The sequence below is a fragment of the Aedes aegypti genome, chromosome 3 (genome assembly GCF_002204515.2).
Source record: "Aedes aegypti strain LVP_AGWG chromosome 3, AaegL5.0 Primary Assembly, whole genome shotgun sequence".
Lineage (NCBI taxonomy): Eukaryota > Metazoa > Arthropoda > Insecta > Diptera > Culicidae > Aedes > Aedes aegypti.
The window spans coordinates 242,363,844-242,377,354 of NC_035109.1; the positions used below are offsets into that span (position 1 = coordinate 242,363,844).

At 42.5% G+C, this 13,511-nt stretch overlaps 2 protein-coding genes and 1 long non-coding RNA gene across 7 annotated transcripts in view; all 3 read left to right on the forward strand.

Annotated features, from left to right (window-relative positions):
- LOC5576402 (ankyrin repeat and BTB/POZ domain-containing protein 2) overlaps window positions 1–5,174 on the forward strand; it is a 371,364-nt gene extending 366,190 nt beyond the window's left edge. For 3 of the 5 annotated variants that reach the window (XM_021849188.1, XM_021849187.1, XM_021849186.1), the window contains 7 exons: window positions 124–2,632; window positions 2,754–3,292; window positions 3,354–3,589; window positions 3,647–4,073; window positions 4,133–4,277; window positions 4,350–4,532; window positions 4,594–5,174. In XM_021849188.1, coding sequence (XP_021704880.1) covers window positions 124–2,632; window positions 2,754–3,292; window positions 3,354–3,589; window positions 3,647–4,073; window positions 4,133–4,277; window positions 4,350–4,532; window positions 4,594–4,842 — 4,288 coding nt within the window. In that variant the 3' untranslated portion in view covers window positions 4,843–5,174. The remainder of the gene's footprint in view (window positions 1–123; window positions 2,633–2,753; window positions 3,293–3,353; window positions 3,590–3,646; window positions 4,074–4,132; window positions 4,278–4,349; window positions 4,533–4,593) is intronic. The other 2 variants (XM_021849189.1, XM_001662571.2) reach the window with 1 other exon arrangement.
- Window positions 5,175–6,407: 1,233 nt separating this feature from the next.
- On the forward strand, window positions 6,408–6,952 carry LOC110678572. Its single transcript, XR_002501747.1, has 2 exons — window positions 6,408–6,656; window positions 6,727–6,952. It is a non-coding gene; the product is annotated as an uncharacterized LOC110678572 (long non-coding RNA).
- A 4,475-nt stretch (window positions 6,953–11,427) lies between these two features.
- The window catches only part of LOC5576407 (ubiquitin-protein ligase E3A), a 60,086-nt gene continuing 58,002 nt past the window's right edge, over window positions 11,428–13,511 (forward strand). The window contains exon 1 of the mRNA XM_021854547.1: window positions 11,428–11,868. Within this exon, the coding sequence (XP_021710239.1) occupies window positions 11,828–11,868 (41 nt within the window). The 5' untranslated portion in view covers window positions 11,428–11,827. The remainder of the gene's footprint in view (window positions 11,869–13,511) is intronic.

Here is a 13,511-nt window from a genome sequence, read left to right on the forward strand (position 1 = left end):
CAAATTTTATTGTATGCTAGATATTTTACTTCCAGGGACTTGGTGAGCACATTGAAACATTTCTCGTATGTAAACCCTTTGAGACTATCATCAACTAATCACGCTTCATTTCTATCCTAACAGGCCATCCGGAAGCGTTGCCAACGGACATGTCAACACGCCATCAAACAACAGCAACTCCACATCGGGAGTCAACAGCTCCAGCAGTAACCTACACAATGGTTCCAATGGGCTGTCACCTGGCAATCACTACATCGCCTCTTCAAACCCCGTTACATCTGGACCACGGATCCAAAGCCCCGCTGTGGCCACTCCAGCGCCACGAGTCTCCAAGGAGATTGCCGTCCGCCCACCGAACGGAAACCAGGTGGATCCTCGAAACTATAACCTCTCACCTGTGCACAGTCTACAGCAAAGTGGGGAAACCACTGGCTCGAGCGCTGTCAGCCAAGGTAGCAATCACAATCTCACCTACAACGCTTCGGCCATGATCCCCGAACGGGACATTGGTCCCACTAAGTTCACAAACGGAAACATCAAACAACAGCACCATACTCCTCCACATGGCCTTCATCAACAGCTGAACGGATCCCATCATGCCGCAACCCCGCAGCAACAAGGTCCCCACAGATCTGTATCGGGTCCAACTAAATTGACCGTCCAAAGCTCTCCGGTCAAATCCCAACCGGCCATGATCAGCTCCGGACTAGACAAATCCAACCTCCAGCACAGTGCCAATGGCTACAACGCCAAGCGACTGAACCCCAGTGGTCTTAGCAGTAGCAACGACAACCTCATCAATTCTCCGACTTCCTCCACAGAACCCCTAAACACCAGCAGCAACAGCTCCAGCAATGCCAGCAGTGTTAGCCATCTCAAGCAACACTTCGCCCAGAACCATCACGCCATGCCAGCTTACCATCATCAACAATCGCAGCCCAACTCTCTTGGTGGTCCACCCCCAAAATCCCTCGGCATAACACGAACTCATCACCACACGGGAACGCATGACTTCCGTGGACTGCAGCGCGTCAACGAATGTCACAGCTCATCAGACGAGAATCGATCGTCGGGGCACGCTTCCATGTCTGACACGGGTCACGGCAGCAGCTCTCCCGGAGGTAATCGAGCGAATGGACCTCTTGGTCCACTACCGGAAGATCGTTTGGCGGCAGGTGTCACGAACCGAAGCGCTCGATCCAGAGCTAGTACCAATCATTCGCGATCCCGACATAGGGCCACACCCGCAAAGATCCCATGGGGTGGAGGAGGGCTTGAAGATATAAAGTTGGCCATTCAGCAACTGACTATGCGCTCCCATACGAGTACATCAACTTACAGCAGTTTGAGTGCTGGCTCGGAGAGTTCTGAACCTGAAAGAAGACTTGGGAGATATAGCTCGCTGGAAACTGTGAATACCAACGTAACTAGCGCCGATGAATTTGTCTGGGTAGATTCACACAATCGTTTGGTGGAACTTCAGCATCCTCCATGGAGTCAGCACTGTGTTCTACGGGTCCTGAGGTCTGGTCGTTGTAGGGAGCATTCTGAGAGGGTTTCTGTTGAAGCGGTCCCCAGATTGGGTTATCTTCTACAGCGAGCGTTAGTTAGAGTGGCACGTGAAGTACAACGTCTGTCGGGATGTTTGGGCCTGTGTTCTAAACATGAAGTCTCAGGTGCATTCAAAATAGTTCTGTCCCCTGCGCTAGCTGATTCGTGTATCAAAGCTTGTCTTCGAGCGGCAGCTATGTTTGCTGTACCCGGAGATAGCGCCCTGAAGCAGAGTAAATCTGCCCGGGCTGGTCTTCAACTTCCGGTTGGTAGATTCCATCGCTGGATGGCCGACGCCAGATTGGGAAGATTCGTCCACGAGTATGCTGCAGTCTACCTTTGTGCAGGCCTGGAAAACCTACTTGAAGAAATATTCCTACAGTGTCTACCAACGGATCCCACAACAACGCTTACAGCAAGCGGCTTAGAGCATGCAATCGCCAACTCTGGAGACTTGTGGGGTCTTCTCCAGCCTTATGCTCATCTAAACGCTGGCCGAGTCGCTTCAGGAGCTCTAACCATGCCACGCTGGGCTAGTCAGTCATCGATCAACTCCAACAATCAAAGCCCTGCGCTAGAACCATGTCTGCTAACCACTTGCGTAGGAAGCCTAAATGAGCTCAAGGATCTGGTGCAACGAGCACAGCTGAGAAGTCAACATATTACAATGTCACTGTCGGCCTTACGAGTGCTGTTCTATTTTATGCGATGCTCACAGCTAGAACATAATGACATCGGAGTGGCCACCAATGGCGGTGGAACCAACATTCAGGAGCTCTGCTACGAGCGAGCTTATGTTGTTCTACCTCCACTCGTTGAATGGATCCGTGTATCCTCTGCTCATGCTGAGTACCGCCATGCTCTGCTCATCGATAAAGACGACATAATGCAAGCCGCTCGTCTGCTACTACCCGGAGTGGATTGTCCGCCAAGGTTAACCATTTCCGAAGAAGAGTTACCCTCGAAGAGACTTACACTGTCCAGCCAAAGTATAGCGTCGTCGAACCACTCCGGTCAAACGCAACCTCTTCACGGATCACTATCATCCAATTCATCTGCATCAACTTCTAGCAGTAATATTGTAAGTAATTCGCAATGAAATCAAAGAGTTTTTGTTTCACAAAATCTACTAAACTCGATTTTCGTGAGAGATAGTCGAATAGATTTTGCAGCATTTCCCATCGTTTTCTCCCTTTTTTCAGGAGGATTCCAGCGAATGTGGACGGCGAGCGACGTACGCGCTCGCATTCCGTTTGATGCTTACTGGTCGTGCTGAGCTTCTTATCCAGGCTCTTTCACTGGTACCCCCGACCACTCGGTACGATACTTTGAACCATCAAGGGCTGACAGCTCTAATGGTTGCCGCGGTTCGCAACGACGATGGAGCCATCCAAACGTTGCTGGACGCTGGTGCTGATCCGAACATTGAAGTACCTGCAGTGGGATATCCTAATTGTCCGGCCATACATCCGGAAACCCAGCACTGGACAGCGATTACTTTTGCTGCGTGTAAAGGAAACTACCAAGCTCTTCGAACACTTCTGGAACGTGGAGCGCACGTGGAAGGTGGCGCCAGGCTGAGCGAGGATAAATGTACTCTTACTCCGCTTCAAGTTGCCAGTGGTGGAGGTGTCGTGGAAGTCGTGTCTTTGCTTCTGGCCCATGGAGCACATGCTTTCCTCTCCACGCAGCTCAAGGATTCACTGAGTTTCTCGGGAAGTGCTCAGAGAGGTTGCTACAGGTAAAATTATCAGCATTACAATCTTGTAAGATGAACCACTAAATAAATGATTATATTGTAGTGCTATCTCTGTCGCTGCTGCCCACGGTCAAAGAGTGTCTTTGCGAAAGCTTCTATCGCATCCGCTGGCTCCAGGAAGCCGTGAGGTTCTATCGCTAGAGGAAATGCTAGCCGAAGGTGACAGCACAAGTCGTACGCAGTTGGATCGACAAGCGGAAGTCCCTCCAACATTGAACAAAACACAAATCAAAAGTCTTCAAGAGGCCATGTATCATAGTGCAGAGAACAACCATTTAGGTAAGATTCAAATAAGTGACTGTCACTTTGGTCTTGATATTAACCTTGTACTTTTAGATATAACAATTGAGCTGCGTGCTCTTGGAGTTCCCTGGACACTTCACTGTTGGATGCACGCCTTGGCGGCTGCCCATGAGCTAAGGCTCGACGCTGTCATCGATCAGTTGTTGCAGGACTTCTTGCAAGTTTGTCCCGACGACTACAGTCAGCAGTTTGTGACGGAATGTCTGCCGCTGTTGTTCAACATATTCCGTTATAGTAAAGTAAGTGATTCCCCAAATCTTTTCTATGATGTACTCTTTCATGATCGAATATTTTTTTCACAGAAGGAAGGAACAACTTTACTGTTGGCAGACATCTTCAGTACCTGCTTTGGCTGGGAACCGATCAAACCTATTAAAGAACCCATATTGTTACCATCAAATGGATCCAGAATTGATCCCAAATTCGTCAACAACCCAGAACTCAGCGATGTAACCTTCAGGTAACATAGACTACAAAAGCAAGTCTTAAGTGAAAGTTGCTCACAAATTTGTATTGCAGAGTCGAAAATCGCATCTTCTATGGACACAAGATCGTACTGGTAACTGCTTCGCCACGTCTGCAGAGCATGCTGAGCTCCAAGTTGAACGAAGGCACTGGTACCCCAACAGTTCAGATCAACGATATCCGCTACCATATATTCGAGGTGTGTACGAAGTCTGCGAATACGAAGTACATTATTTCGGCACATCTAACATTTTACGCTTTTTATTTACAGTTGGTGATGCAATTCTTGTATAGTGGAGGATGTAACAGCCTGGACGTAGCTACCGGAGATGTTCTGGAGCTGATGGCGGCGGCCAGTTTCTTCCAACTGGAAGGTCTTCTTCGATACACTGAAGCTCGCTGTGCTGAAATGATCGATATCGATAATGTTGTGGCCATGTATATCCATGCAAAGGTAGATTTGCCAAACCAATTTGACTTTGAGCAAAATAATCATTATCTGTTTTGTACAATAGGTCTACAATGCCCAGAAGCTGATGGAGTACTGCCAGGGCTTCCTGTTGCAGAACATGGTCGCTCTGCTGACTTATGACGATTCCGTGAAGCGGCTTTTGTTCGCCAAAAAGATTCCCAATCACGACGTGCTTAATGGACTGCTTACCACGCTGCAGGTTCGAATCAAGGCCCGCCGAAGTGGGGCCAATGCCCCACCCCCAATGGCGATGAACGCAATGCGACCTGCATCAAACAATAAAGCTAAATAAGTTGACTATGTTGAATTTTGTATCTGTTTATAACTTTTGACTAACATTGTCAATATCGAAATAATTTTACTAATTTGTATATGTACAACTTTTTGTAGTTGATTAGCCATTTAGCAATATGTTGAACAATATTTATATAAAAAAATAATAATACTTGTACATTTTGTTACACATGAACGACAATAAGTTAAAAAACTCAGTTACACAAAGCAACTGTTGTATTTTAAAACAATATGTTAGAAACATTTTACAAAATATTTACCGACAGCCTGAAACAGTTTTATACTTTGGAACCTATCATAACACAATAAACAATAACTATTAATCCCGCACATGAGATTACTTTCTTAAAATGCATTGTGAAACTCTCCTATTTGTAGGTCACGACTTACTTACCAGTCAGGCTAAGGCCTGGGTGGCCTTTGCTGTACGTAGGAGACGTCTCCATTCGACTCGGTCCATGGCTGCCCGTCGCCAGCCACGCATTCTGCGAAGGGTCCACAGATCGTCCTCAACTTGATCGACCCATCTTGCTCGCTGCGCACCACGTCGTCTTGTGCCGGTCGGATTGTTTTCAAGAACAATTTTCACCGGGTTGTTATCCGACATTCTGGTGACATGCCCGGCCCACCGCAGCCTCCCAATTTTTGCGAGGTGGACAATGGTTGGTTCTCCCAGGTGCAGCTGGTGCAGTTCATGGTTCATTCGCCTTCTCCACGTTCCGTCTTCCATCTGCATTCCGCCGTAGATGGTCCGCAACACCTTCCGTTCGAAAACAACAAGGGCGCGTTGATCCTCTGTACGTAGGGTCCATGTTTCGTGCCCATAGAGGAGTACCGGTCTAATCAGCGTCTTGTAGATGGTTAACTTCGTGCGACGGCGAACTTTACTCGATCGGAGCGTTCTGCAGAGTCCAAAGTAGGCATGATTTCCAGCAACGATGCGTCTCTGGATTTCTCTGCTGGTGTCGTTGTCGGCGGTCACCAGTGAACCCAAGTACCGTTTTGTCTCAAATTCCGAACAGATTCATATTCCGAACACTTGGTTTTTGTATGGCGAGTTGGTTGAAATATTTCGCTGAAATATGTCACAAACTTTCCATGAAATGGCTGTCAATTACAATTCAAATTAATTATCTTCCAAACTATTTTATATCTCGGGAGTAGTGATGATTTTCATGCTTGAGACCAGTAAAGCTAGCTCAGATAAATTTATTTGCGAAATTATTCATTTGAATACGATTTATTCGTGCTGTTCGGAATTTGAATCAAGGTGTTCGGAATATGAGACAGAATTAGCACAATGTTCGACATTTGAATCAAAATGTTGTTCCATACTTTTATGTAAAAACAATACTAAACAAGTTTAAATAAATATTCTTATCAGTACACCCAACAGCTAACAGTAAGACATACACACTTAGTTTTTTTCTCGTTGTTCGGTAATTTTTTTTACCGGAAACGTACTGTAAAAAAATATTTAACTGAAGTTTCGGTATTACAAACGAGATTTACCGAACATCCTTGAATATATTAGAAAATCAAAACAATATTCGTCCACTTTTACCGGAATCGTCGTTTAGATTCACCGTAGACTGTAATTTTTTATCGTACTTCAGTTCATAGTGCCACAACGCTTTACCGAACAAATTGTGATTTGATATTTTTGAGGCTGCCATATTTGTTTTGATGTGCTAGTCAACATGATAGTATCGCATCCAATACCATTTGATATTCTGTGTTGTGGTCATGGACACTGTTTTTTGAAAAAAGTAAAACTACAACAGCAGGATGAGCGCCTGGAACTACTTTTCCGTAAGTATGAGCTGAGGGATTGAATTAAAAAAACCTATTTTTAAGGTCGAATAAAATATTTTCGTTGTAGCATTCAACAGCCCAATTACGGTTCCGGATAAAATCGTCACATTAACGGGCATAAGCACCCATGACGGAATCGGTGGCGCTTTTGTGCAAAAGCACGCGTTCGAGTTGTTGGTGATGCCGCTGGTGGTTTCCCATCTTCATAAGCAGACAAGCAGTTCATCTTCATACGGATTTAAAACGAAAACGCGAAATAAATCGATGCACATTTGCTATCAATATGAAATTTATTGTTTTTATTTTGTTTTGATCATCCTATTCTATTCCGACTGCCTGCTGCTACGAACAATGCGTTCGGTAGTTTATTTTACAATTCGTTCGGTAATAATTTACGAGCATACTGTAATTTTTTTGACAACTGCGTGTCGATTGAAATTACAGATTGTTCGGTAATCCTTAACTTTACCGGAAGCATTACCGAGCGCTCAGCGGTTTATATTTCGGTAAAAAAATTACCGGAGTCGGTGATATTTTCTAAGTGTGTAGCAAAGAAACTAAAATTTTCATAAATATCAGCTAAATTATGCCCACCAGGTGCATTTGAAGTCACTGTTGGCCTTAAGTGTTCGGAATATGAGTCTAAATGGTACACCAATTCTTCGACAACCTTGATTTCATCACCATGCCATGTCTTCTCTTGAGCCCCTCGCTGTCGTGTACTTCGTCTTCGACACATTGATGTTCAGTCCGATTCGCCTAGCTTCAGCCCTTAGATGTACGTATCCGCCATCGTCTCAAAGTTGCGTGCAACAATATCAATGTCGTCAGCGAAACCAAGTAACTGAACGGACTTTCTTAAGATCGTGCCACTCGTGTCTATCCCCGCTCTTCTTATCACACCCTCTAACGCAATGTTTAACAATTTAGACACGAAAGGCAATCACCTTGCCGTGACCCTCGGCGAGATTCGAAGGGTCTCGTGAGTGCCCCTGATACTCGGACTACGCACATCACTGGCGCCATCGTCGCCTTGATCAATCTTATCAGTTTGTCCGGGAAACCTTATTCGTGCATAATCTGCCATAGCTGTTCTCGATCGATTGTATCATAGGCCGATCTAAAATCGATGAATAAATTATGTGTGGGTACATTGTATTCACGGCATTTCTGCAACACCTGGCAGATGGCGAATATCTGGTCCGTTGTTGCTCGTTCACCCATATATCCTGCCTGATATTGCCCAAAGAATTCTCTAGTAATTGGTGATAGACGGCGCTCATTGGTGGGAGAGTACCTTGTAGGCGGCGCTCAAAATTGTGATCGCACGATAATTGGCGCAATCCAACTTGTCGCCCTTTTTGAAGATGGGACACACGACACACGACAACTCGCTCGGTAGTGGTCCACTCAATAGGTTGTAGGTCAAGAACAATTTGTATTAAAATAAAACTAAAAAAAAAAACAATTCAAAATTTTACTCTAATGTATCGACTAAAGAAATAACAGATTTGTCACCGTTTCAAACCGCTTATACTATGTCATCGGCGAAGCAATCAAAATGACTGGACCTGGTGAAAATCGTACCTCGGCTGTTAGACCCGGCTATCCGCATGATACTCTCTGCATAGCGCAATGTTGCACAGCAGGCACAAACGTCCATCTTTTTGTCTTATTAGTATTAGTATTAGTATTAGTATTAGGAGCTCCTAGGAGGGATTCAAACAAACTGTTGGATTCTCCGGATATATTCGAGCAATTCTGAACAAAATCGCCCATAATCCTACATAGCTTAATGCGGTCAACATTGTTGTTGAGGACGCAAGCAACATGATATTGAAACTCCTAGCGATGCCTCTGACGCTCATCTACAACCGATCAATAGACCAGTGACAATGCCGTCTGATGTTTGAATAGAAGAGTGCATGGTGACGTCACGAAAAATTCTCCTTCTCTGTCCCTCTTTCATCACGCTCAATTGACTGTCCTGCTCTTTGACACTCACTGCTGGAATTGTTTAGATTTTTTTTATATGGAGTTGGCATTCACTGTTGGAATTGTTGACATTTTTTTATATAGAGTTTCGATGTTAGGTCAGGCGTGCAACGATCTATGTCATCTAGAAGTACAGGTAATATGCGTGAGAAATCAGTCAGATTATTGAATAAACAACGAGTTAGATGATTAATAAATCAGTGAATTACTGCGAAAGCTCGATTATACTGTACTACAGTTCTTGTTATTGCTGTGTGCATTTGGACTGCAAATATCAAATGCGGGAACACTAAACGCGGTAAGATTTTTCACAAGAAATGCGATGTCAAAGAGCGATTTATCTTGCTAGGGCGGCGGTGATTTATTTAATCGTTGCTAGGTGTCCTTTGATTGTTTTGTGTTACCGCATTTGGAGGACGTTTAGATTTGCTCCTCAAATGCAAACAGCAATATCTATATTGCGGACAGTTGTTATCTATAGTGCGGACAGTTAGTCCTTATTATTTTGTAACTTAACCCTTATTATTTTGTAAGTTCAATTAGTATTATAACTTGTAACTTATAAACATTCCAAATTGAATTTTACCAGGAAGCGCTAGCGTGTGCTCATTATATTTTTAGTGTAATTTGTTGGATTTAGTCGGGTGAAGAAGACCAATTTGTAAGTATAGTCGAAACCTAAAATTACTCAAATGAATTAAATAAACTCATTACGCGTGGTAAAGATGGATAAAGTATGGGTGTAATTATGAAAGAAAAATCCACGTGCTTGGCTGGGATTTGAACCCAGGACTATTGTATGCTAGGCGAGCGCTTTACCAACTAAACTACCGAGCCACTTGATGGCCCAATAACTCAGTTAGTTACATGTTTTAGAATTCAAATTTAGACAGGTTCATTCCGAACCGAATGACAACGGATTTTGATCTGGGTCATGGTGAAGAAGAATGATGCCACGAAAGAAATCGTTGGGGTGGAAGCAGGAAGAAGGACAGGATCAGCAGAACGGAACAGACTCAAGCGCAAACGGGGGTAACTACGCCATATAGGGGAACTTATGTATTCTCGCCAGTCTAAGCCGATGCTGCGCTTCTTTTGTAATTTTCTCGGGCATCAGCAGACAAATTCTGCTTGTGAATCTCTTCGTCGGCTCCAAATCAGTAGCATTTTGAGACGTGTTCATTTGAATTGATGACATCTCTGGCGATATTGTTTGTTCAGTCTTTGAATTCTCGTTAGTGGGACGCGGGCAGAACAAAGAATCATCTGAATGTTTTCATAGACCGGTTTTTATAGAAAAATACTGTGTGTTTGGCGTTTGAAATTTGGTTGCCGATAATAGTCGAATGGTGCCGGAGCCGTAAGTCTCCTTAGTCCATTTTTTTTTTTCAAATTTTATTCTCCAGTTTTCACGATTTCATAACTTTTGATTACCATTCGTAAAGCAAACATAATACCGTAAGATGAATGAGCCGTTAGATTTTAAAAGTATTTGTGTTTGGAAATTATATACACACTTAATTGTTAAATTTGGTTTCGGTAAAACAAATTAACGAAATCGGCCGGTAAATCGTATTTTAACTGAAATCTCGTTGAAATTTGACACTTGATCCGAATTGACAGATGTGAAGTGCCGAAAATCGGTTATTTATATTAATTACCGAAATTCGGCATTTCAAATTGCCACAGTAGGGTGTTTTATGTATTTTGGACAGAGCGTTACGCGTATATAATTTGGCCACTTCCATTTGATTTTGCCGTAAATGTCCAAATTATATACGCGTAAAGGCCCAAACGCAATGATAGCGGAACCGGTTCTCCAGCATGAACTTCAACAAGCTTGTCGACTCAGTGTTTGTTCAATTTCATTCGTTGTCAGCTCAGTCGAGATTGTATGATTCATCCTGGCGAACCGGTACCGCATTCCGTTGCCGTTCCGCTATCATTGCGTTTGGGCCTTAACGGTCTGTCCAAAATACTTTGATCACCCTATTTGGCAAATTTTGTTTTTATTTTGAATTTTATTGTAGAAACTACTGAATCCATGGTAAAATTAAGAACTGCACCAACGATTTTCAACCGACTTCATTAATCTGTTAACTCTACCAAAACATAGTCAACATCACTACACAAGAAAATTTCTTCTGTTGATTTTACCAGAGTTGTAGTATTTTTTATTAGAAACATTCTTGATTTGAGAAGTTTAGCATCATACTTTTTGGCCACACGGTGGGTGTCACGGATTGAAATACAATGCTTTGTAGTGGATGCTACTATGGACATAGTCAAATTTACTGCACTGCTCAGTGATTTTCACCAGATTATAGTAAACTTAACAGATTTTTGTAGTCGGTTGAAAATCGTTGGTGCAGTTCTTAATTCTACCATGGATTCGGTAGATTATACAACAAAATTTGTTTGCGTGTATGCTGTTTCGCTCAAGAAAAGTAAAGAAATTACTTGACTGAATGGGTCAAGAAATTTCCTACAGAGAGCCCCCTTTGAAGTGACATTTCTTCTCAACAGCGTACTGCGATCAGAATAATGTGCTTTTCTGGACCATTTCTTGGAAGCAATTTTCCACGTATCGAGATAGGCGATTCCTTTTCTTGTCAGTAGCAAATCAGTCTTACTAGCGGAGAAAGACTGTACGGCAAACGATCTAAACACGCATAAATATTTTCTGAGTGTATGTCAAACCGGTTTTAATTTATGCCTTGCCTGAATTCATCCCTGTGTAACGGTAATGAACCGGTTCAAATAAAAACGAAGAAGAGTGAACTGTCACTTCTGATCCCAAACATTCATCATTTTAGCGAGAAAGTTCTTGTTCGATCCCTCCCGAAATTCTGTGATTTTGAGCAGAAAAGTGAATGAAACCTGCTTTTGCGAGCTGCAGTCTCTAGCTTCGATGGTTGTCTAGTGATTTCAAGTGTTTGCCGTGCAAATCGTGCCGGAACCACGTCGATTTTCGTCTCAAAAGTTTGCCCAGTTCTCATCACAGGAAAAGGTGAAGCAGAAAAAAAGAGGTCCATCTCGCGTGCATCAACAACAAAGCAGAAGAAATAGCCTAAAACGGGTCCACCGTCGTTTTGCGATAGCTATTTAGGGAGGAGCATCGCGAAACGATCAGCAGCAGCATTGGAGTCGCCGGTGACCGGAATCGGAGTTCTATGAACACGGACAAACCAGCCAAAATCGACGGCGATTCCAGGTATGTTTACTCTCTGCTTGCAAGCAGTCAAAACATCCGCAGACGAGAAAAACAAAACCTCACAAGCGCTGAATTTGCAAATCATTTCAAGGTTTCGTTAGTTGCACTTTTCGTTTCTATTTCCTTTATGTTTGAATTGTTTGTTTGCATATAGGGTGCTGATGTCTTCTAAAAGGACTGCTTCCAAACTTTCAGTTCTTTCAATAAACTTGCTAATATCTAATAGGTAATCTATATCAGTCTTTGAAATTACTTACAGAGAAATTGTAAAACTTACTTCGAAAGAAAAGCTATATGTAACAATTGTGGTTTAGCAACCTTTCTCAATGGTTCAGTAGGAGAAAATTCCAAAGATTTTCACGAACATTAAAATTATTGCCTTTAGTCTTTGTTCCAAATGAAGCCCAATCAAGGTTCTTAGAAACAAAGATCTTCGCCTTTCTTCATTTGTTCCATCAGTTTCTTTGGAGCACTGTCTGTGCGATTACGAATGGGAATTCTCCCCCTCTGGGTATAGGAGTTTGTTTTGGAGACTAAAATGATGAAACAAATCCATCACCAGCATTACATTGCATTACGAGAGGGTTCAATAATCTATTGTCTAGGTTGTGTAGTTAAGATAGTAGCGAGTCGAACAGGTCAGTTGTACTCGGCTTATTCAACCGAGTGGACCTTTTGGTGAAGCGACGAAATCAGTTAGCATTTTTGGCTTTTGATCTGAGACCGTGTGTGCAAAGATGAGTCAACGTAGATGCTTGTAAGTACCTATTTAGGATACAAGCTGTGTATTATACTAATCATTGCTTTGCTGCCTGCAAATACTAATAAATTGTTATCATAAATTCAAACTGTGACTTACCATTAGAGCAAAAAAGAAAGTTATGAGGAATATCGTATAAGTAATCGAAATCGGTTTTCTGTACATCGTCGACTAATACAGGTATGTTCCGTTTTTATCAACACGATCGGCGATTTTCAGCAAAAACGGAATAATTTTCTTAGACAAAATATTTTACAAATTTGAAATGAAAATTGCAGTTTTGTCAGGATAATACACATTTTCATCATATTAATGCACTGTATTGACGTTTAAGAGCTGTGACGACCATTTAGATTGTTTATTATTATAGGCTCGTAATGAAAGTTGATTGCAGATTCCTATCAATCAATATGATTTTGATATAAACCATTAATAGTTTCAGTTTTCTTAGTTAGAATTTCAATAAAAGTAATAAAGAATATTGAAACGAAAATCATATAAATGTCCTATGCATCACAAGGTACACCATATTTGTAAAAATAACTACAAGGAAGTGAGGCAAGCTGATCATTTTTTTAAAGAAAGATTGAACAAAAAACAACTTTTTTTTCTACTGTTCATCCTTATCCTTCTTCTTCTTTTTCTTCTTCTTTATGGCATTACATCCCAACTGAGAAAGAGCCTTCTTCTCATCTTAGTGTTCTTATATACACTGCCGCAACTATCAACTGAGAGCTTTTTTGCCAAGGTACCGTAATTCGGGGTGTAGTTGATCAGTGGGGAGAAGTTGATCATTCCCGTACCCTCATGTATAAACTGTCAAGAGAGCTATGATCCGATTTCAAATATCACAATTCATGTGATGTCGTTTTACCTGATAGCT